The sequence below is a fragment of the Lutra lutra genome, chromosome 2 (assembly GCF_902655055.1).
Source record: "Lutra lutra chromosome 2, mLutLut1.2, whole genome shotgun sequence".
NCBI lineage: Eukaryota > Metazoa > Chordata > Mammalia > Carnivora > Mustelidae > Lutra > Lutra lutra.
Window position 1 is genome coordinate 15582983 of NC_062279.1, and position 23945 is coordinate 15606927.

Consider the following 23945-nt stretch of genomic DNA (forward strand, 5'->3'; position numbering starts at 1 on the left):
AATGTTGGTGAAATTAATGCTGGCTGAATTAACTGTTGTGAATCTCCATCCCACATTTGGTTACTCCTTTATCCGTAAAATTGAACTCTGGAGCTTCCGTGTCATAGCAGCACTAAATGATCTTACGAGGTGCTGGGAGAAAAGTCAGGGGCAATCGTGTGTGTGTTTTGAGTTCTTGTGCATGTGATGACACAATTCCCCCATCACTTTTTGTTCAAATTACAAACTTTTTACTTTCATAGGATGCCCTCTGGATTTCACTTAGCCCAAGTCATCATTCATTTACCGAGGCAGTATCTATTTTTATTAACCCATGTTAAAGTCCTATCTCTTGATCCACATGTGAGCACTGAAAGCTTTTGAAGTCAGGTGATTCAGAATATGTTTCTAGCCAATTTTTCAAATACTGTTTTCCTAAGGAAAATACAAAACTTAAAAATTCTCATAAAAAGCTTATCCAATCCCAAGAATACATGTGATCCTGGGATTCCAGTTCGAGAAAGAAAGTTCTTTTCTCAGACAAGATTCATTCTGTCATGACACCAAGAATAAAGAAGGGTCATACAGTGTCAAAATTATCTGTGAATAAATAACAGCATGAGGTTGACCATATTTTCAGGTAAATAATGTGACCACATATGATTGTTACATCTTCTTTGATGGAAGCTCTTAATAATATGATGATCCATAAACCCAAGGGGAGCAATTGTTCAGTTTGTCATGTCTTCATTATGCCATAGTTATATGTCATTAAATCACAGTTAGTCCAGTATCTTGAGATATAAGATCAACTACCATGATTCAAAAGGTATAAGATATAAACCTAACAATCTTGAACTATTTAATTCAGGAAAAATCTCTTACACTGCTATGAAGTCATTCCTGAAAATGCTGTGTGCAAGCTTTATTTTGATTTGGAATTTAACAAACTTGCAAATCCAGAAGCTGATGGAAAAAAGATGGTTGCATTACTCATTGAGGTAAATTACAAACTCAGGTTTTTCTCCTTATATCTGTATATCTTTTCATTCACGTATTCATTCATTAAGTGAATGCAGCCTGTGTAATATTTGGGTTCTGTGTTTCACCTCCTTTTCCTTTTTCTCTTGAATTTTCATTTCTTATATGACTTCTCTGAGTAAATTTCTAAAATGGTCAGAGATTCAATTTAGGTCCATATATATTGTAATATTAGTATATCTATAAAAAGTAGACTTGAGAGGGGCGCCTGGGTGGCTCAGTTGGTTAAACAACTGCCTTTAGCTCAGGTCATGATCCTGGAGTCCCGGGATCGAGTCCCACATCAGCTCCCTGTTCTGTGGGGAGTCTGCTTCTCCCGCCGACCTCTCCCCTCACATGTGTTCTCTCTCTCTCTCTCTCTAATAAAATCTTTAAGAAAGGGGCACCTGGGTGGCTCAGTGGGTTAAGCCTCTGCCTTTAGCTCAGGTCGTGATCCCAGAGCCCTGAGATCGAACCCCAAGTTGGGCTCTCTGCTCAGCAGGGAGCCTGCTTCCTCCTCCTTCTCTGCCTGCCTCTCTGCCTTCTTATGATTTGTCTCTGTCAAATAAATAAATAAAATCTTAAAAAAAAACAAAAACAAAAGAAAAGAAAAAGAAAGTCCTAGCAAAGAGGGGGGCCTGGGTGGTTCACTCAGTTAAGCATCTGCCTTCAGCTTGGGTCATGATCCCAGGGTTCTGGGATCCAGCCCCGCATCAGTCTCCCTGATCAGAGGAAACCCTCTTCTCCCTCTCCCACTCCCCTGCTTGTGTTTCCTCTCTCACTGTGTGTCTCTCTGTCAAATAAATAAATAAAATATTTTTTTAAAAAATCTTTAAGAAAAAAAAAAAGACTTGAAAAAGGTGGCAGTTCAGAATCTTTGTTTTAAATTATATATTAACTCTGTTGCAAGTAGCTGACTGATAAAAGTTAGGGAAAGTAATTTTTACTGTAAAAATTGGTTACTGAGCTGAATTTTCAAGAATTAAAAATTATGTCCTAATTTTTGTGCTGGGAGGAATTTTGGAAATTATTCTGTCTTACACCATCATAAAGGAGGAGTCTAAGGTCTAGAAAAACTTAAAACTCCTATTCTAGGTCCTATAATATTGGTAAAACATGATCTAGAAGTACAGTTATCGTTGTTTTTTAACAAAGAGAAAATACTGTCATTCCAGTATGTATTTTTGGTTTAGCAGTGTCAACTGGGAAGTTACTACAAAAGGAATAATATGGGCTAGTTCAACAAAAGTCTATTAATGTTTTCTTATAAGATCTTTTAAGATTTTATTATATTAAGTGTTATTAAACTTATATTGGCTATTATTTGGGGCTCAAAGTAGTATTAACATTTATTGATTAGTTTGTTTTCTTCCTTTTTAAAAATTTGTTAAAGTTTTTATTTTATTTTATTTTTTATTTTGAGAGAGAGAATGAGCGAGCCAGGGGAGGGGCAGAGGGAGAGAGAGAATCCCAAGTCAGCTCCATGCTGAGTGCAGAGCCACATGTGGGCCTCGATCCCATGACACCGACATCACGACCTGGGCTGAAATCAAAAGTTGGATGCCTAACTGACTGAGCCACCCAGGCACCCCTTAAGTTTTGTTTTTCTTTTTCTTTCTAGAGAGAGAGTGTATGCACATGTGAGTTGGGGGAGGGACAGAGGGAGAGGGAGAGAGAGAATCCCTGAGGTCATGACCTGAGCCAAAATCTAGTCGGACGCCTAACTGACTGAGCCACTAAGGCGCTCCTTAAATTTTTTCTCTTAGATGTTAACTATAGATGACACATTTTATAACTTTAAAAATATATCTTAAAATGTTTTTAGTAAAGCGTATCTGCTGATTATGTTGAATCACTTTTTTAAATTTTAAATTTTTTGAAAAATATATGCAAATACATTAAAAAAAGTCATGTAATATTAGCTTTTTCTTGGCTTCCCCCCTCCTTTACTTAGGTTTATTTATTTATTATGAAGTATAGTTGACATCTAATATTTTATTAGTTTCAGGGCTATAACATAGTAATTTAATACTTGATATACATTATATAAGATTCATCATGTTAAGTCTAGTTTCCATTTGCCACCATGTAAGCTTATTATAATATTAATGACTATAATGCTTACATTGTTTTGCATACATCCCTGTAACTTACATATTTTATAACCACAAGTTTGTATCTCTTAATCTGCTTCACCTATTTTGCCCATATTCCTACTTCCTCCCCTCTGGCATCTGCATTTTGTTCTCTGGATTTTTGAGTCTGTTTTGGTTTATTTGGTTTATTTTGTTTTTTAGATTACGCAGGTAAGTGAAACCATGTGGCATTTGACTTTCCCTGTTTGACTTATTTCACTTAGCATAATACCAGTGCTGACAAGTGGCAAAATGTTACTCTTTTTCATGGCTGAGTAATTTTAGTGTGTGTATATATACCACATCTTCTTTTTCCATTCATTTGTCAGTGGACACAGGTGTCTTCCATATCTTGGCTGTTGAAAATAATGCTGCAATAAACCTAGGAATGCATGTGTCTGTTTGAATTACTGCTGTTTTATTCTTTGGGTAAATCCCCAGGAATAGAATTGTTGGACCATTTGGTAGTTCTATTTTTCACTTTTTGAGAAATCTCCATACTGTTTTCCATAGAGGCTACACAATTTGCGTTCCCACCAACAGTGCACAAGGATTCCCTTTTCTCTACATCCTTGCCAACATTTGTTATTTCTTGTCTTTTTGATATTCGCCATTCTGGCTTGTGTGAGGTAATACCTCGTTGTGGTTTTCACTTGCATTTCCCTGATGATCAGTGATGTTAAGCATTTCTTCATATGTCTGTTGGCCATCTGTATGTCTTCTTTGGGAATAGGTCTATTCAAGTTTTCTGCATATTTTAAAAATCTGATTTTTTTTTTTTTTGGTGTTGAATTTTAGGAGTTCTTTATATATTTTGGATATTAATCCCAATCCCTTATCAGATATATCTTTTGTAAATATCTTCTCCCACTCAGTAGATTGTCTTTTTGTTTTGTTGATGGTTTCCTTCACTGTGCAAAAGCTTTTAGTTTGATACAGTCCCAGTTGTTTATTTTTGCTTTTGTTACACTTTACTGAGGAGACAGATCCAAAAAATAATGCTAAGACAAATGTGCAAGAGATTATTGCCTTCATTTTCTTCAAGGAGTTTCATGGCTTCAGGTCTTCAGTTTAGGTCTTTAATCCATTTTGAGTTTATTTTCGTATGTGATGTAAGAAAGTGAATTGTTTTTCATGTAGCTGTTCAGTTTTCCCAACACTATTCATTGAAGACATTGTCTTTTTTTTTTTTTTTAAAGATTTTATTTATTTATTTGACAGGCAGAGATCACAAGTAGGCAGAGAGGCAGGCAGAGAGAGAGGTGGAAGCAGGCTCGCTGCTGAGCAGAGAGCCCGATGTGGGACCTGATCCCAGGACCCTGAGATCATGACCTGAGCTGAAGGCAGAGGCTTAACCCACTGAGCCACCCAGTTGCCCCGAAGACATTGTCTTTTATCCATTGTATATTCTTTCCTTCTTGGTCATAGAATAACTGACCATTTAATTGTGGGTTTATTTCTGGGCTCTCTATTTCCTTGATTAATATGTGTACTTTTGAGTCAGTACTTACTGTTTTGATTACTGTAGCTTTGTAGTATAGTTTGAAATCTGGACTTGTGATACCTCCAGCTCTGTTCTTTTTTCTTGAGATTGCTTTACCTAGTTGTGGTCTTTTGTAGCAATGTCTACACAACTAGGCTTACCTGCTGTATAGCAGCAGTGTGTGTGCCCCTAGGAGCAGGGGAAGAGGCAGAGGGAGAGGGAATCTTAGGCAGAGCTGAGTGCTCTTTCCCATGACCCTGAAATCATGAGCTGAGCTGAACCAAGAGTGGGACACTTTAACTGTGTCACCCAGCTGCCCCCAGATTATTTTAGGTAATATAATCTTCATATATATTTACATGGAGATTAATTTCATTTATTGGTTACTTTGTATAACAAGTATATAACCCAGTAAGTACTTTTCCTTTTGAGTCCCCCTGTGTAGAGGCATAAATTAGATTAACTCTTATCTTAACAGATGGTTAAGAAGTAACTGACTAATAATAGCTAGTGATAACATATCATCCTTTGAGGCAATGACAACTGATGAAATTTAATAAGCCCCTTCTGCCAAATGGAATGGACTCTGATGCTAGTGCATTTATAGAACTATACTGGGGTACCTGGGTGGCTCAGTGGGTTAAAGCCTCTGCCTTCGGCTCGGGTCGTGATCTCAGGGTCCTGGGATCGAGCCCCACGCCATGCTCTCTGCTCGGCAGGGAGCCTGCTTCCCTCTCTCTCTCTCTCTGCCTGCCTCTCTGCCTACTTGTGATCTTTCTCTCTCTGTCAAATAAATAAAATCTTAAAAAAAAAAAACCAAACTATACTGACAGGTAACATTGCTCAAATAATCATATTTCTAACCTTTGGATCATATAGTTTTAATATTTAAATGTCTTTTTTTTTTAAGATTTTATTTATCTATTTGACAGAGATCACAAGTAGGCAGAGAGGCAGGCAGAGAGAGAGGGAGAGGGGGAAGCAGGCTCCCTGCTGAGCAGAGAGCCCGATGTGGGACTCGATCCCAGGACCCTGAGATCATGACCTGAGCCAATGGCAGAGGCTTAACCCACTGAGCCACCCAGGCTCAGTCTTACATTTTTATTTAAAGTTTAACTTGGGAAAATTGACTTAGATGATTAGGATTACTTTTTGTTTGTTTGTTTAACCTAGGCAGTACATTTATTCCGTATAGCTCCAAAATATAAAACCGGACTTTATTCATTGATCAGAAATGTTTCAGCCTCTAGTAAGTGTCAGTGTGTTTAGGCACTCGGAAGACCACGGGTTAGCCCACAGAGACCTAGCTTCTGCCTTCATAGAATTCATAGTCTCATGGGGGATAACAAATTAGGATAGCTTTAGTTACCATAATTTTAAAAGGGGCTTAAACAGGATAGAGCTTGATTTCTCCCTCATGTAGTGTCTGGATATGGCTCTGTTACACCAGAGACCAGGCTTGTTGCTTTGCTGTTTCCTGAGATGTTGCCTTTATGTACTCTGTCCAAGTGGCTCACGACCACAATGTCTGCTTTCCAGTCAGTGGAAGACGGTGACTTCCCCCATGTCACCGGGCATGCCTCTCCCCCGTAAAAGTATAACTTGGAAATCACCTGCCTCTCTGCCTACTTGTGATCTCTGTCTGTCAAATAAATAAATAAAATCTTTTTTAAAAAAATAAAATAAAAAATGAATTAGAGTTGTACCAAGATATTTGAATTTCCTCATGGAAAATTTTTAAAACAATTTGAAATACTAATTACTTACATTTTACCTGTTTTTAGCATGTTTGTAAAGTACTTCAAGAGCTATACAGGGTTAATTGTTCACCTGAAGATGTTTTCAACTTGGATTCCAGCACTGATGAAAAATTTAGCCGTCATCTAATATTTCAGCTTCATGATGTGGCATTTAAAGATAACATTCATGTTGGTAAGTATATTGTTTTTTAAAAAGTCATGGAATTCTGTTAAAATCCTCATATTTTCCTTTTCCTCTTAAGGTTTTGTAAGTATTTGTCAGGTTTTATGGTTGTTGCCCTATCCTAAGCAATGAAATGTGATTTTGCACATCTTCAGGATTTGCCTTTAGTTCTAGACCTACCTTCCTCTTCTGGACACATTTCAGACATGTTAACCTCCTTAGGACGCCCTTGGCATTAGTGCCTCCAGCTAGAGATTGTGAGATGGTCACACATTGCCTGGTACGGGTTTCTGCTCCAACAGGAGACATTTCAGAAGTTTCCTGGGTAATGCACGAGAAGCCCAGTTCAGATCTTATCTGTGGTGCATCAGAGCTGTATTTCTGTCCTTCGCTTCAGCCTTGCCTTAGCCTTAGCTTTTAGTCTGTGAGGACTGGGGCTTGGGCTCCAAACCACACCTGGAGAGGCTTTTTTATTATTTATTGCTCTAGACTGAACCTCAGGATTGGGAAAATGTCCACATATATAAGCCCGAGAGTGTTTGTCTGGTACCGGACATTGAGAGATGCAGGCCCCGGTATGGAAATGGAGTCAGTCTGAGGGGGAGCAAGTAGGCGGAATGGGAAACACTGAAAATCAAGGTCTGAATAGAAGCCCAAATCCCGATTGTTGATGGGAGCAGCAGTAGAGCGAGTATTTCTAGCTCTGAATGGCAGATGATTAACCAAAGTGCAGGTGATAGGTCATGCATTTCAGAACTATAGTTGTGTGATAGTTTCGAGGGTACCTAGGGGAAAAGGCATGAACATAGTCACTAAAGGACTAGCATAGAAGTCAGGAACCTAATTGCTAAATTACACTAATGCTAGGTCACAGTGACCTAGTTTGCTATGTTTGAGGGGCTCCTATTATCTCCCTATTTTGTGTTGCATCACTGGACATTCCTTCCGTCTTTCTTTCATCCCTTAGATATTGATAATTGTAGAATCTCTTCTTGTCCCTCTCTTCCCTCTACCCATAACCTTGATTATCATCCGCTCTCAAGTCAACACATAGATGGTAATCAGAGCCATAAGTCTTCACCTTCAGCCAAGATTGTCCTCGATGCCAAACCCATACAGCCAACTGTCTATTAAACATTCCCACAAAGACACTTCAAACTCAGCATTCCTTGACCACATGCCTCATTTTCCCCCTAACCTTGCCCTTTCTCCTGTGATATGTAAATCAGCAAGTAGTATCCATCATCTGCCCAACTGCCCAAGTGGAAATGCTGGTGTCCTCTCCGAGCTCTGTTTTCTCTCAGCCTCCTTATTCAGTCAGCTGGCTGGACGGATCTGATTTTGCCACCGATGTGCCTCACAGCCTTCTGGGACTGCTCGTTGCCTTCGGGAAAATGTCCAGATGTCTTAGTGTGCACAGAGGCCCGCCGTGCGCTAGCCTCCTCTCACACCACCTGACCCTTGTAGTGTAAACCCTGCCAGTGTTTTGTTTTTTTGGTTGTAATGCGACTGCCTGACTTAAGCTTCGATTGCTGAGGCATCCATTTCCAAGACTGCTGTCTCCATAAACGTGGGCCGCCACACCCCACCCACTAAGGCTCTTCAGATTCAGAAATCTTTTTTTTTTAATATATATTTTTAAAGATTTTATTTATTTATTTGATAGACAGAGATCCCAAGTAGGCAGAGAGGCAGGCAGAGACAGAGGAGGAAGCAGGCTCCCTGCTGAGCAGAGAGCCCAATGCGGGGCTCAATCCCAGGACCCCAAGACCATGACCTGAGCCGAAGGCAGAGGCTTTAACCCACTGAGCCGCCCAGGCGCCCCGGATTCAGAAATCTTGATTGAGTTCAGTAACTCACCTTTTCGGCATCTTGTTTTCTCTTCCTTGCTTTAAATTCCTGCTCTTATGTTTTAAATTCACCAAGAAGGAGTGAGCCCAGGCCCTCACCTGTGCTTGCGCTCCCTACCTGAGTACGTGCTGTGTGGCCCCAGGTAGACTGTGTAATTTTCAGGTCTTATAAATAATAGACCTTTATTTTTTCAGAATTTCCTGATGATTGTTACTGAAGGGCTTCTTGTAGTCATAAATGAGAGCCACAAGGGCCAGTCCTGGTACAAAATAGGTCTTTTTTCACCAGGGCCACATTTTCTCTTGTCTGTGGGCCTTTGGACTTTTGGGTGCTGCTCTCTGAAAAGACATACCCCAGTTACCTGGTCTGTGAAGACTCAATGTAGATATCATCAGATGAACAGCCATTTCTGTCACGTCCCTAAGACTCAGGGTGGTGTTTCATCTGGGTTGTAGCGAGCCCTGGACTTCGGGCATCCAAGCATTCAGCACTTCGGAGGTAGTTTTTCTGTTGTCGTTGTTGTTTTGTATTCTTTACTTAAGTTCCACTTAATGTTTCTTTAGGGCAGGGACAGTTTCTTATTCACTTTTTATTTTTCCAGAGCTTAGCGTGTAATAATGTCTTTATCGATAATAGTGCCACAGCAATAAAATACAAGCAGGCATTTGATAACGATGTTGGGGGTGGAAGACTGCTAAGAAGGCTCTAGCACTAAGATCCCCACACCACAGTCTTAAACAAGACGTGTCTTTCGTCCTGTTCACTTCTGGAGTCTGCTCTGCGGCTCCCAGCGGAAGGCTGAACATCGAGACTGGTTGCTAGGGAGGGCGGGGAATAGAGATTTGTCAGGTAATTAGCAGTCTCTGCTGCAGATGCCTTCTGAAAGCAGAAGACATTCAAGCTGGCTTTAAATCCGATTTCCTTAGAGAAACAAAGTAAGAAAAGCTTTACTGGCAGAACAGCATACACAGAAGTATGGAGATACAAGTTTGAGGCTAACCTGGGGCGGGGAGGGCAGAGGGGGGCCGAAATTTCTTTCCTCCAGAATTATGTACTGCCGGGATCGGAGATGCAGAGATGATGAAATTAGGCTAACATTTCCCCTTCAGTTCCCGTCCCTCCACATATGTCTTGGTGACATTTGTAGCTCCCCTTGTCAGCCTGCCAGAAAGTAGAATTAGAGTAAGCGTAAGCAATCAGAGAAATTGGCCAAGTGTGTAAGTTTGCTCTGCCTAAAACACACATCTGCCAGCCTACTGTAGGATCTGAAATTCCTGGGATTGATACGTTCTTTTGAGTTATCTCCAGCAGTAAAACACCTGTCCCTGCATTGATGAGGAGGGCGAGGGTAAGGGTGATAAGACTGGGGAAGGAACTGGAAGCCTGTGCTGGACTGACTTCATGCTGCTGACACTGTCATTGTTGTGTCTTGGTGACCATAGCTCCCTGCCAGAGATTAGAGGTTCGCCTGGCCTGCCGAGGGCACCCTTCCCAGGCAGTCCCACCGCCATGCCTTCACTTCTCCCACTGCTCCCGTCAAATAGATGTAATTTCCAGGAACATTAACATTACCCATTTATGTTCGTATTGCTTTGTTGTCCTGTGCTACATCATGATTTCTTTTTACTCAGTATTTACCCTCAGTTCCCTCATTCCAGAGATGATCATGCCTGTATATCATTGCAAGGATCAAATGCTTCTGCTTTCATTTTGATGTATAGTGTTTTATGAGCTACTGAGTTTGTTTCATTGCGCAGAGAGTAATTTGGAGAAAGAGAATTTTGAATTTAAAGCATGTGTATCCTGTGATTTAAAAGTTTAAGCTGGTGGCGTCTGGGTAGCTCAGTCGGTTAAGCATCTGCCTTCAGCTCAGGTCATGATCTCAGGGTCCTGCGTTCAAGTCCCATGTCGAGCTCCCTGCTCAGTGGGGAGCCTGCTTCTCCCTCTCCGTCTGCTACTTCCCCTGCTTGTGCTCTCTCACTCTCTGTCAAATAAATAAATAAAATCTTTTTTTTAAATATATATATATATTTTTAGATTTTTATTTATTTTTTTGACTGAGAGATCACAAGTAGGCAGAGAGGCAGGCAGAGAGAGAGAGAGAGGAGGAAGCAGGCTCCCTGCCGAGCAGAGAGCCCGATGCGGGACTCGATCCCAGGACCCTGAGATCATGACCTGAGCCGAAGGCAGCGGCTTAACCCACTGAGCCACCCAGGCGCCCACAGTTTACACTTTTTTTAAAAGATTTTATTTATGGGCGCCTGGGTGGCTCAGTGGGTTAAGCCGCTGCCTTCGGCTCAGGTCGTGATCTCGGAGTCCTGGGATCGAGTCCCGCATCGGGCTCTCTGCTCAGCAGGGAGCCTGCTTCCTCCTGTCTCTCTGCCTGCCTCTCTGCCTGCTTGTGATCTCTCTCTGTCAAATAAATAAATAAAATCTTTAAAAAAAAAAAAAGTGTAAACTGTCTGGTAAATAAAGTGACAAACCCCAACAATAGCAGTTTTAGAAATTAAAATTAAGTTTCTCTTACCACGCCGCATTTCTCCAGTATTGTTATATATGAAGCAACTCAACCAAATTCTCACTTGAATATATGGTATAAATAGTACATGAGAGTTCCAGAAGTTCCGGATTGTCGTACCATCTTTTCTTGGTAAAGGTAGGCCCGCTAGTCGTTAGAGCTCTTGGAGTAAGTGCTGAAATGCCGTACACGTATTTAATTGCTTTCAGTCTGGGCTTCAGTTACGGTGCCACAGCCCATCTCATGGCCAATGAGAAGGAAAAGCAGGAGGAACAGTAGTTGTGGAAGTAATGGCTGGGAATGTCAGGGTTCCCAGGGCATATTATGGCAGGAAAGGAGAGAGAGGCAGCTCTGAGAAATCTGACAGCCTGACTCAAGGAGATGATGGCGGCCTTTATGTGCGTTATCCTGGCAGCACTGCTGATGCGTATAAACCTTTCATTCTTTAAGCCATTACTTGTCAAGACACGTTCTACTCAATTTGTATTAATAAAAGTGGTGCTCTTGGGGCACCCTGGTGGGTGACTCAGTTGTTAAGCGTCTGCCTTCGACTCATATCATGATCCCAGGGTGCTGGGATCAAGCCCTGAGGCGTTGGGCTCCCTGATCAGGGAGGAGTCTGCTTCTCCCTCTCCCTTGACCCGACCCCCGCTTGTGCTCTCTCTCTCTTGCTCTGCTCTCTCTCTCTCTCTCCAATAAATAAATAAAATCTTTAAAAATAAAAATAAAATAAAAGTGATGCTCTCTTGGTGACAGTATGTTAGGCCCAGGTTCATGGTAGTAACAGTGACACATCTCCTCAAACCAACCTTCCTTTGTAAGATGATCTATTTACTTATTTTTAACTTTTACACTGGAATAAAAAAGTTTATTTTAAAATAATAGTAATGAGAGAATCTTGCAGGTCAGGTCACTGGGCAGTTTTTAGATTTTTATTTAAATTCTAGTTGGTTACCATATATTGTACCATTGGTTTCAGGGGGTAGATTAGTGATTCATCACTTACACAGAATACCACGTGTCATCACATCTAGTGCCCTCCTTAACACCCACCACCCATTTAGCCCAGCCCCCACCCACCTCCCTCCATCAACTCTTAGTTTGTTCTCTATCCTTAAGAGTCTCTTATGGTTTGGTTTCCTTCTAGTCTCTCTCTCTCTCTTTTTTTTTTAATCCCTTACCATATGTTCATCTGTTTTGTTTCGTAAATTCCACATATGAGTCAAATCATATGGTATTTGTCTTTCTCTGATTGACTTATTTTGCCTAGCACAATATACTCTAGCTCCATCCAAGTCGTCGCAAATGGCAAGATTACATTCTTTATACTGGCTGAGTAGTATTCCAGCGTGTGTGTGTGCGCGCGTGCGTGCGCATGTACATGCCACATCTTTATCCATTCCTCAGACAGTGGACACTTGGGCTCTTTCCATGGTTTGCCTATTGTTGATAATGCTGCTATAAACACTGGGGTGCACATGCCCCTTTGAATCTGTACTTTTGTACCCAACTTCCTAGTACAGTTGCTGGGTCAATAGGATAGTTCTATTTTTAACTTGAGAGACCTCCATACTATTTTCCCCAGTGGCCACACCAGTTTGCATTCCCACCATCAGTGTAAGAGGGTTCCCTTCTCTCCACATCCTCACCAGCATCTTTCCTTTCCTGACTTGTTAGTTTTAGCCATTCTGACTGGTGTGAGGTAGTATCTCACTGTAGTTTTGACTTGTATTTCCCTCATGCTGACTCATGTGGAGCATCTTTTCATAGGTATTTTAGCCCTCTGGATATCTTCTTTGCCAAAATGTCTATTCATGTCTGCTACCCATTTTTTTTTTTAAGATTTTATTTATTTATTTCACAGACAGAGATCACAAGTAGGCAGAGAGGCAGGCAGAGAGAGAGGGAAGCAGGCTCCCTGCCGAGTAGAGAGCCTGATGTGGGGCTCGATCCCAGAACCCTGGGATCATGACCTGAGCCAAAGGCAGAGGCTTTAACCCACTGAGCCACCCAGGCACCCCTGCTACCCATTTTTTTAAGTGGATTATTTCTTTTTGTTTTTTAAAGACTTATTTATTGTTTTGAGAGAGAATGAGAGAGAGAGATCAGGGGGAGGAGCAGAGGGAGAGAATCCTCAAGCAGACTCCCCACTGAGCCCGGAGCCCAACATGGGACTCAGTCACAGAACTCTGAGATCATGACCTGAGTCAAAACCAAGAACTAGATACTCAACCAACTGAGCCATCCAGGTGCCCCTGGATTATTTGTTTTATGGGTATTGAGTTTAATAAGTTCTTTATAGACTTTGGATACTAACCCTTTATCAGATAGGTTTTTTGCAGGTATCTTCTCCCATTCCATAGGTTGCCTTTAGTTTTGCTGATTGCTTCCTTCACTGTGCAGAAACTTTTTATCTTGATGTAGTCCCAATAGTTCATTTTCATTTTCGTCTCCTTGCCTCCTGCAACATGTCTAGTAAGAATTTGCTACAGCTGAGCTCGCAGAGGTTGCTGCCTGTGTTCTCCACGAGGATTTTGATGGTTTCCTTCCTCACAATTAGGTCCTTCCTTCATTTTTGAACTTACTTTTGTGTATGGCATATGGAAGTGGTCCGGTTTCATTCCTTTGCATGTTGCTGTCCAGTTTTCCCAGCACCATTTGTAGAGGAGACCCATCTTTTTTCCATTGGATATTCTTTCCTGCTTTGTTAAAGATGAGTGGACCATATAGTTGCGGGCCCATTTCTGAGTTTTCTGTTCTGTTCCATTAATCTGTATGTCTGTTTTGTGCCAGGACCATACTGTCTTGAGGATTTCAGCATTGTAATAGAGCTGGAAGTCTGGAATCGTGAAGCCCCCACCTTTGGTTTTCTTTTTCAGGATCACTTTGGCTATTCGGGGTCTTTTATGGTTCCATGCAAATTTTAGGATTATTTGTTCTAGCTCTGTGAAAGATGCTAGTGTTATTTTGATAGGGATTGCATCAAATGCGCAGATTGCTTTGGGTAGTACAGACATTTTAATGATGTTTGTCCTTCCAATCCAGGAACGTGGAATGTTTTTCAACTTCTTTGTGTCCTCTAATTTCTTTCATAAGTATTCCTTAGTTTTCAAAATACAGATTTTCACCTCTTTAGTTAGGTTTATTCCTAGATATCTTACTGTCTTTGATGGAATTGTAAATGGGATGGATTCCTTAATTTCTGTTTCTACTGCTTATTCATTGGTGTATAGAAATACAACAGATTTTTGTACATTGATTTTATATCCTACGACTTTGCTGAATTCATGTCTTAGTTCTAGCAGTGTTTTGGTGGAATCTTTTTTTTTTTTTTTTTTTAGAAGTAGGCTCCATGCCCAATGTGGGGCTTGAACTCTCAACTCTGAGATCAAGACCTGAGGTGAGATTAGGAGTTGGACACTTAACCAACTGAGCCACCCAGGGGCCCCTGGTGGCACGTCTTTTATGATATTTATTATAAGTGATGCCAAGTGACCCTGTCAGTGGGAATTGAAAAAGTAAAAGATTGCCTAAGAGGAAGGAAGTAACAGCAGAAGTATGTTACAGTTTGTAATAACAGCTCAGTTTTAAAACCAGAAATCAAAAAAAGCCATGCTGTATAAAACTGTCACATGTAGATTTGTGCTTAGATCTTGAGTTACAGTTTGTAGAAAAGAATTAGATTAATCATAATATTTTTTTTTCTAGGTAATTTTGTGAGAAAAATTTTGCAGCCTGCTTTTCATTTAATTGGCAGGGAAAATGACGATAGTACTTCAGAGACCGCGGGCCATGAATTTTCCCGTTTTCCTGAAACACCAATTAAACAAGGAATTTCCTGTAGCAAAATGTCCTCAGATACAGACAGAGGAGAGAGCTGTGCCTGGAATTCAAAGGAACGGGAGAGCCCGGGCTCAGCTGAGCTGAACAGTCCTGACCTATCATTTTTAGTTGTGAAGAATAATGTAGGAGAAAAGCAACTCTTCGTAGACCTCGGTAAGTGAGATTGCCAGCTCTCTGCTGGACTGTCCTTTTGTACCTCCCCGAGCAACCCATCAGTGCCCATCCGTCACTTTGCTGAGGATTCTTGCTGCCACCACCACTCCATAGCGACCGTGGAATCACTAGCAGAATGTGCCCCGTGAGCGAGGGTGCTGGAACATGACGAGGCTTCTGTTCCAAGGTCCTAGAGGGGTCCCTGCGGGACAGAGGCCCCAGGATGCCCTGAGTTTCAAAAGCGAATCGTTGGACCTGGCACTTCCTCCGAAACATCCAGAGGATTTGTGTCGGGCAAGTCTTGACAGGGGACAAGTGGACCAGCGCTCTCCAGTACTGGTAACAAGTTTCATTAGAACAGATATGGTAGAAAAATGGTCCTTTTATGTGGCAAAACAAGGCCAGTGGTTCTTCACTGAAGAGCTTTGCAGTGAGTGGCAGGGGTCACCTCGCCGCTCTTTGCCTGTCCTCACACTGGCTGTTTCGTGCACACTTTCTTCGACGCTCCTTGCTTCTGTTCTGGTCTACCAACCTGAGGACGTATGAGCACTGGGCAGAATGCAGCCTGGTTGGGTAACACATGGGCCACTCGGGGCCCCTCATTCAACCAGCTCCAGTCTGGTCAACTAAACCTCATTCTTTAAGAATTTTTAAGTAGTCTTCACGCCCAGTGCAGGGCCCAGCGCGGGGCTTGAACTCACGACTCTTGAGATCAAGACCTAAGCTTCAGTCAAGAGTCGGACGCCCAACTGACGGAGCCATGCAGGCGCCCCTAAACCTCATTTTTATACTGTGGCTCTAGCTTGTGGTTTGAAAGCTGTTAAGAGCACATTTTGCCACTGAGGGTTGGAGCAGCTGAGAGGGTGTCAGTGTCTAGAGGCTGGAGGAAACTAGGTTTAGCCTACAGGCAGGGTAATCCAGCCAGCCAGGCCAGGGGTAGGGAAGTGTTCCTGCTGCACTCTACCTTCCTAGCTAGCTACCCTGACAACCAGGTGCCAGAATTTGGAAATACAGTCAGATCCGTGGAGTGCAGTGGTCTGGGTGTAAACCAGCACAGGTTACGAATAGAGGAGCATTCTTCCAAATGACCAGTTTTGTTCTGTTAGGGGAATAGCCTCTCGAGGTTGTGCGAGTATGCAGTAAACTATGGAGAAGGCCTGATGGGAAGTGATTCAGGGGGAGCTGATCTCTGTGCTCTGCCTCGACCCCAGTATTAAAGACCCGAAACAGAATACCCCAATTCATGATGGTTAGCCTTAAAAGTTAGTTTAATGGGGCACCTGGGTGGCTCAGTGGATTAAGCCTCTGCCTTCGGCTCAGGTCATGATCTCAGGCTTCTGGGATCGAGCCCCACATCGGGCTCTCTGCTCGGTGGGGAGCCTGCTTCCCTTCCCCTCTCTGCCTGCCTCTCTGCCTACTTGTGATCTCTCTCCCTCTGTTGAATAAATAAATAAAATCTTAAAAAAAAAAAAAAAGTTTACCACACCAGCAAGGAAATTTCTGTGATATGCTTGAAAGAAAGATTTCAAGAATATACCCAGAATTATTTATATACCGAAAAGGACATTCCTTAAGGTGTCTTTTGAGAAGGACAGGGATTTAATAGTACACGCTGACACTTTTTTTTTAAGACTTTATTTTTTTAAAGTTATCTCGATCCCCAGCGTGAGGCACGAACTCACAACCCCGAGATCAAAAGTCACATGTTCTACTGACAGAGCCAGTCAGCCACCCCCAAAATTTTTTGTGGAAACTTTTTATTGAAGTATAATATTCAAACAGAAACGTGGCTAATTTGTGAGTGTGCAGGTCAGTGAATTATCACAAAATGAACATACCCTTGTCACCACGCCACCCTAGATGAGAAATAGAAGATTACCGGCATCCCAGAATCTCCTCCCTGTTTCTTGTAGTGAGTCCTCTTCCTCCTCCCCACAGGTGACTGCTAATCCATTCTCTAACACTGTTTTTGCCTGTTTTGCCTATTTCTGAACTTTATCTTTGGAATCCTATAGTATTTGTGGCTTGCCTTTTCACTCTCTTAATGGTGTCTTTGGTGAATGAAAGTAACTTTAAATAATAGTAGTCTGATTGACCATTTTCCTCTTAGTGTTTCTTGTATCTTGTTAAATCTTTCATTATCCCCAAATTATGAAGATATTTTCCTATCTATAAGACTTATTTTTTTACCTTTTATATTTAGGTCTACAATCCACTTGGAGTGGATTTTTGCCTGTTCTTTGAAGAGGAGTTAAGATTCATTTTTTTTTTCCATATGTGAATACCCATTTGTCTCAACACTGTTGAAATAACAGTCCTTTTCCTATAAGGACATCTTTGTCATAAGTCAATTGTCTATATATGTTTTGTCTTTTCCCGGATTATGTTCTGTTCCACTGTTGTATTGATCTGTTTTTGTGCCATTACCATTACTGTCTTAATACAGGTTTTAAGTCTTGATATCCGGTAGAATAACCCACCAACTTTGTTCTTTGAAATTTCTTGGCCATTCTTGACCGCTTGTACTTCCGTTTAAATTTTAGAATCAACTTGTCAGGTTACACACACACATACACACACATAGCTAGAATTTTGATTTAGTTTGCATTGAATCTAGAGATCAACTTGGGAAGAATTGACATTTTTATGATATTTAGTGTTCCAGTTTGTGAATATGCTTTGTCATTCCACTAACATAGATGTTCTCTAATTTCTCTCAATGTTTTATAATTTTCTAAACAGAGAACTTACACATCTTTTGTTAGAATTATTCTAGGTTTTTGTTTTTGAGGGTTTTTGTTGTTGTTGTTGTTTTTTGGTTTTTTTTGGCTTAAACAACAAACATTCCTTTCTCACAGCTGTGGAGGATAGAAGTGCAAGGTTAGGGTGCCAGCATGCGTGGGTTTTGGTGAAATCCCTGTCCTGGTTTACAGATCACAGTCTTCTCATTGTATGCTCACATAGTGGGGAGAGAACAATATTTGATTTTTTGATGCCTCCCTTTTGGGATTCTTGACACCGAAAATACTCACTGCCTTGGAAGCTCTTTAATAGTCTCAAACTTTTTTTCCTAAATGATTTGCCCAGCTTTCCTATTTATTTAGAACAGGAGGGTTACCCCCAAATAATCTTGTCTCGTTTTCTGTTTCTGCTTGTGGCATCTTCCATACCAACTCAACTTTATCGTAAGTTATGTATTGCTTTTCTTTTGTTTACAGCTAATAGAAAATAATTATTTTTTTCATTTTTATTTTTGTTTATGTGAACATGAGTTTTTCTTCCACCTTCATTATTTTATTGAGGTGTAATTGACATGCCACATTACATTAATTTCAGGTGGTCAGCATAATGAATTTGTATATATTGCAAAATGATCAGCACAACAGCTCTATATTTAGTTTCAGAATATTTTTCTTCTGATGACAATTTCTAAGGTAATACCCTTTTTAGCAACTTTCAAATATGCAATACAGTGTTATTAACTATATGTGCCATGCTGTACATTACATCCCCATGACTTATGTTATAACTGAAGTTTGTGTTTTTTGAGTCCCTTTACCCATTGGCCCACCCCCACCTCCCCACCTCAAGCAACCACCAGTCTGTTCTCTGTATTTATTGGCCTGGGTTGTTTTTTTCTTTAATTTTTAGATTCTTTGTATAAGTGATATGGTATTTGTCTTTCCCTGTCTTATTTCACTTAGCATAATGCCCTTAAGGTCCACCTGTGTTGTCACAAATGGCGGGATTTCTCTCGCTCTTTTTTTTTAATGGTTAAATAATATTCCATTTTGTGGAGATACATACATATTTTTTCTTGTTTGATTTTCTTTATTCATTCATCTGTCCACAAGACAGCTTGTTTCCATATCGTGGCTATTGTAAGTAATGCTGCAGTGGATATGGTGATGCGTCTGTCTTTTTGAGTTAGTATTTTTATTTTTATTCAGATAAATACCCAGAAATAGAATTGCTGGGTCATGCAGCAGTTCTATTTTTAATTTTTTGAGGAACCTCCATACTGTTTACCCCAGTGGCTGCACCAATTTGCATTCCTGCCAACAGTGCACAAGGGTTCCCTTTTCTCCACATCCTCATCAGCGATGTTATTTCTTGTCTTTTTGATATATCCACTCTGACAGGTGTGAGGTGAGATGTCATTGTGATTTTGATCTGTATTTCCCTGATGATTAGGGATATCGAACATCTCTTGGCCATCTGCATGTCTTCTACAGAGAAATGTCTATTCAGATCCTCTGCCAAATTTTTAAATCAGATTTTTTTTTCTGTTGAGTTGTATGAGTTCTTTATATATCTTGGCTATTAACATCTTATCAGATATATGATTTGCAAATGTTTTCTCCCACTCAATGTGCAGCCTTTCCATTTTGTTGATGGTTTCTTTTCTCCGCAGAAGCTTTTTACTTTGATGATGTCCTGCTTGTTTATTTTGCTTTCGTTGCCTCTGCTGTTGGTGTATTTAAAACACCCATCTCCAAGATCCAGGTCAAAGAGCTTATTGCCTGTTTTCTAAGAGTTTTATGGTTTCAGGTCTTTGAATCATTTTGAGTTAATTTTTGTATATGGTGTGAGAAAGTGGTGCGGTTTTATTCTTTGGCATGTGGCTTTCCAGTTTTCCTGACTCACTCTCCCGAAGAAACTGTTCTTTCCCTATTGTATATTCTTGGCTCCTTTGTTGTGGATTAATTGAACATATAGACTTGAATTATTTCTTTGCCATCTGTTCTGTTCTGTTGATCTGAGTCTGTTTTCATTGCCAGTCCCGTACTCTTTCGATTACCGTCGCACTGTGATGTAGTTTGAAATCAGGACCCGTGATGCCTCCAGCTTTGTCCTTCTTTGTTGGGATAGCTTCAGCCATTCTGGATCTTTTGTAGTTCGTATAAATTTTAGAATTCTTTGTTCAGCTCTGTAAACAAATGCCACTGGAGTTTTGATGGGGATTGCACTGCATCGTAGCTTGCCCTGGGTACTGTGGACGTTTTAACAATATTTTTCCAGCCCATGAGGTTGGCCTGTCTTTCCATTTGTTTGTGTCATCTTCAGTTGCCTCATCAGTGTTTTGTGTAGTTTCCTGAATATAGGTCTTTTACCTCCTTGGTTAAGTTTATTCCTAGGTATGTTATTCTTTCCAGTGCATTGTAAATGGGACTTTTTAAAAATGGGATTGTTTCTTAATTTCTTTTTCTGATGGCTTGTTACTGTAGAGAAATGCAACAGATTTCTGTATTGTTGATTTTGTATCCTGCAACTTCACTGAATTCATTTATTCTGATAGTTTTTTGGTGGACTCTTTGGGGTTTTCTACATAGAAATTTCTGTACATAAACATTGGCAAATAGTGACAGTTTCACTACTTCTTTCCATTTTGGATGCCTGTTTCTTTTCTTCCCTACTTGCTCTGGCTAGGACATCCAGTACCATCTTGGTAAAAGTGATGAGAGCAGTGTTCTTGTCTTGTTCCTGACCTTAGAGGAAAGGCTTTCAGCTTTCACCACCGAGTATGATGTAGCTGTGTGTGTGTCACATTCAGGCTTTATTATGTTGAGCTGTGTTTCCTCTGCGCTCACTCTGTTGAGAGTTTTGATCATGCGTGGATGTTGAATTTATATATATACATACATACATACATACATACATACATACATATACATACACACACATTCTGTATATGTCTATTATTTCCCTCTGGCTCAATGTGTGGTTTAAGGTTGATGTTTCCTCATTATTGATCTTCTGTCTGGATGATCGATCCATTGGTGTAAGTAGGGGTACTGATGTCCCCTACTGTCGTATTTCTATTTCCTTTTAGGTCCTTTAATATTTGGTTTATATATTTAGGGGCTCCTCTGTTGGTGCCTAAATATTTGTAAGTGCTATATCCTCTTTTTGGACTGACCCCTTTGTCATTATGTAATGCCTTTCTTTGTCTCTTACTGCAGTCTTGTTTTGGAAGTATTTTGTCTGGCGAAAGTAGAGCTACCCTAGCTTTCTTTTTTTTTCCATCCCTTCACTTTCAGTCTGTGTGTGTTCTTATGTCTGAAATGGGTCTCTTATTGGGAGCATATAGATGGGTCTTCTTTTGTTTTTACCCTTTCAGCTTCTCTGTGTCTTTTGGTTGGTGAATTTAATCCATTTATAGTAATTATTGATCAGTATGTACTTGTAGCCATTTTGTTCATTATTTTCTGGCTGTTTTTTCATTCTTTTTTTTTTCTTTCTACTTCTCTTGCTCTCTTTCTTTGTGGTTGATGAATTCTTTAGTGGCATGCTTCCTTTCTCATTATTGCTCTTTTAGCTACTACGGCTTTTTGCTTTGTGGTTACCATGAGGCTTAAGTATAACGACTTACTGTCATAGTAGCCTATTTTAGCTTTATAACAACTTAAGTGTGAACTCATTCGAAGCTGTACATTTTTACACTCCACCCCCCTGTTTTACATTTTGCTGGTTACATTTTATATCTTTTTGTCTTGTGCGTCCCTTAGCTCATTATTATAGTTGCAGTTACCTTACTCCTTTTTTGAGATCTTTACACTAGCTTCACACTTGATTCACATACTCCTTTAATATATAGTTTCCTTTACCAATGAGATTTATGCTTTTATACGTTTTGTTGTTACTAATTAGCAATCCCCCCCCTTTTGTTTTTTTTCTAGCTTAAAGATGTCCGTTTAACATTTCTTGTAAGACCGGTTGAGTGGTAATGAACTTTTTTATCTCTTGCTTGTCTGGAAAGCTCTTTATCTGCCCTTCAGTTGTGAGTGATAACTTTGCCAAATAGCATATTCTTGGTTGGAAGTCTTTTTCTTTCAGTACTTGGAATATATTCTGCCACTCTCTGTGGCCTGCAACATTTCTGCTGAAAACATGTGCTCATAGTCCGATGGGGTCTCCTTGTATGTAACGAGTTATTTATTTTTTTTCTTGCTGCCTTTAAGATATTCTCTCTCTCTCTTTTTTTTTTTTTTTTAAACTGATGGCATTTTAATTATAATGTGTCTTGGTATGGGCTTCTCTGTTGCATTTATTTCATTTGGAATTCACTGTCCTTCTGGATCTGTGTGTCTTTCCTTCCCCAGGTTATTAAAGTTTTCAGTTATTTGTTCAAATAAGTTTTCTGGCCCTTTCTCCTTCTGGGATTCATATAATGTAAATGTTAGTCTTATCAGTGTTGTCTCAGAAGGCCCTTAAGCTATCTTCACTTTATTTCCTTCTTTTCTCTTTCCGCTGCTCTGTTGGGGGAGTTCCTCTGTCCTGTCTTCGAGTTCATTGGTCCGGCTTTGTCTAGTTTGCCTGTTGAACCCCTATAGTGTATCAAGATCAGTTTTTGTTTTTTCAGCTCTGTGATTTCTGTTTGCTCCTTCCTTCCATTTTCCAACTTTTTGTTGAAGTTCTCACTGTGTTCCTCCATCCCTCTGCCAAGTTTGGTGAACATCTTTATGAACCATTACTTTGAACTCTTTTTCAGAAAAATTACTTCTGTCCATTCCGTTTAGGTCCTTTAAGAGTTTTATCTAATTTGTTTGGAATGCAGTCCTCTGTTCTTCATTTTGCTTGACTCTCTTTGCCTGATGAAAGAGCATTTCCTCCCAGTCTTGAAGGGTTGGCCTTGTGTGGGAGATGAAACTTCTCCTTCAACCCTGTCCTAGCTCTTGGTTGTCTCCCAAACTTTTGTAATTATCCAAGCAGCCGGTTTTAGCTTTTATGGTCCCAGGACTTCAGAATATGCCAGGCCCAGTTAATGTCCCAAAGGGCAGGATCTCATTCAGCTCCTGGGTTCAGGCTGATTGGAAGCTAGACCCTCAGGTAGCAGCTTTAAGAGAATGGAAATATGTACAGTCATATGGGTCTGCACATGTGAGTCCCACTGACCCGCACAGCTGGAGAACATGGAGGCATCCTGTGGGTGGTAGTTGCAAAACGTGGGACTTGCTGAGCATACAAGCTCGTTTCTGAGAGGTCCTGGTGAGCTGTGGTGAGGTGGGAGAACACAAAGATAGCATCACCTGGCCTGTGCTCCCTGGGAGCAGCTCTGGAACTTCTAGATGTGTGCCAGACTTGAAGATTGACCCCCAGGCCAAAGCTTTAGGACAAGCAGTTAGGCCTCTTTCCCAGAATGTTCCAGTCTTCTCTGTGTGCAGTGCGCAGGGGTGGCAGCCATCTAAGAACTCTCTCTCTGACTCATGCAGTCTCGTGAGCCCCCGGAACCGAAGCCCCCTGGCCACCAGAGCCAGGTGACTAAGGGCTATCCCCTAGGAGGCAGCTCCAAAATGCAGGGTACCCGATGTCAAAACTGGGGCACGAGATGCTTCTACAAGTTCCCCTCAAGTTACCAGAGATGCTGGTGCTGTGAAGCACAGCAGGAGAGAGGACGGAAATACTGCCCGCCCTCCAAGGTCTCGGGGAAGGTTTCCGGGCAGACCCTACCGGCACGTTAATGTCATTAGAAACCTGCCCCATCCGCCGCACCAATTGTGATCGCTAATAGGCTTCTTAGAGAGACTGCGCGCGCCCCTGGGCCTGTTGCCTCTTGCTGAGCCCTAGAGATGGTGGCTGTTGAAGAACTCCTTCTCTGTCGGTCTTAGTTCTGCAGGACCTGTGAGCGTCAGTCCAGCAGGCCACCAGAGCCGGGTGATGGAGAGGAGTCCCCAGGCAGCAACTGCAAAAGTCAGGGCGCCAGACGAAGGGCCTAAGCCCTGTTCTGGAAGATCCCAGGGAGCTGAATGGTGCGAAAATTTTGTCCCCTGAGCTCCATGCCCTGAGGACCCTTCTGGAGGCTCCTATAAGTGTGCCAGACCGGAAGCTTGCCCTTAGGGCTGGGGCTGCGGCTCAAGCAAATAGGCCTCTTGCTCAGAAGCTGGGTGTGTTTCCGTGTGTCTCTGTGCGGTGCCCTGGGAGTGGTAGTCTCCCGAGCACTGTCCTTCCAGCGGTTACAGTCCTGGGGACCCAGGAACCAAGCCTCCTTGGACTTCAGAGCCGGGTGATCAAGGGCTCACCTGAAAAATGGGTCCCCACA

The 23945-nt window shown here is 41.3% G+C and overlaps 1 protein-coding gene across 7 annotated transcripts in view; it reads left to right on the forward strand.

Moving 5' to 3' along the window:
* Positions 1–23945, forward strand: part of PRIMPOL (primase and DNA directed polymerase) — a 52778-nt gene that overhangs the window by 14866 nt on the left and 13967 nt on the right. For 6 of the 7 annotated variants that reach the window (XM_047714796.1, XM_047714805.1, XM_047714786.1 and 3 more), the window contains exons 7-9: positions 851–980; positions 6402–6549; positions 14618–14905. In XM_047714796.1, coding sequence (XP_047570752.1) covers positions 851–980; positions 6402–6549; positions 14618–14905 — 566 coding nt within the window. The remainder of the gene's footprint in view (positions 1–850; positions 981–6401; positions 6550–14617; positions 14906–23945) is intronic. The other variant, XM_047714844.1, reaches the window with a different exon arrangement.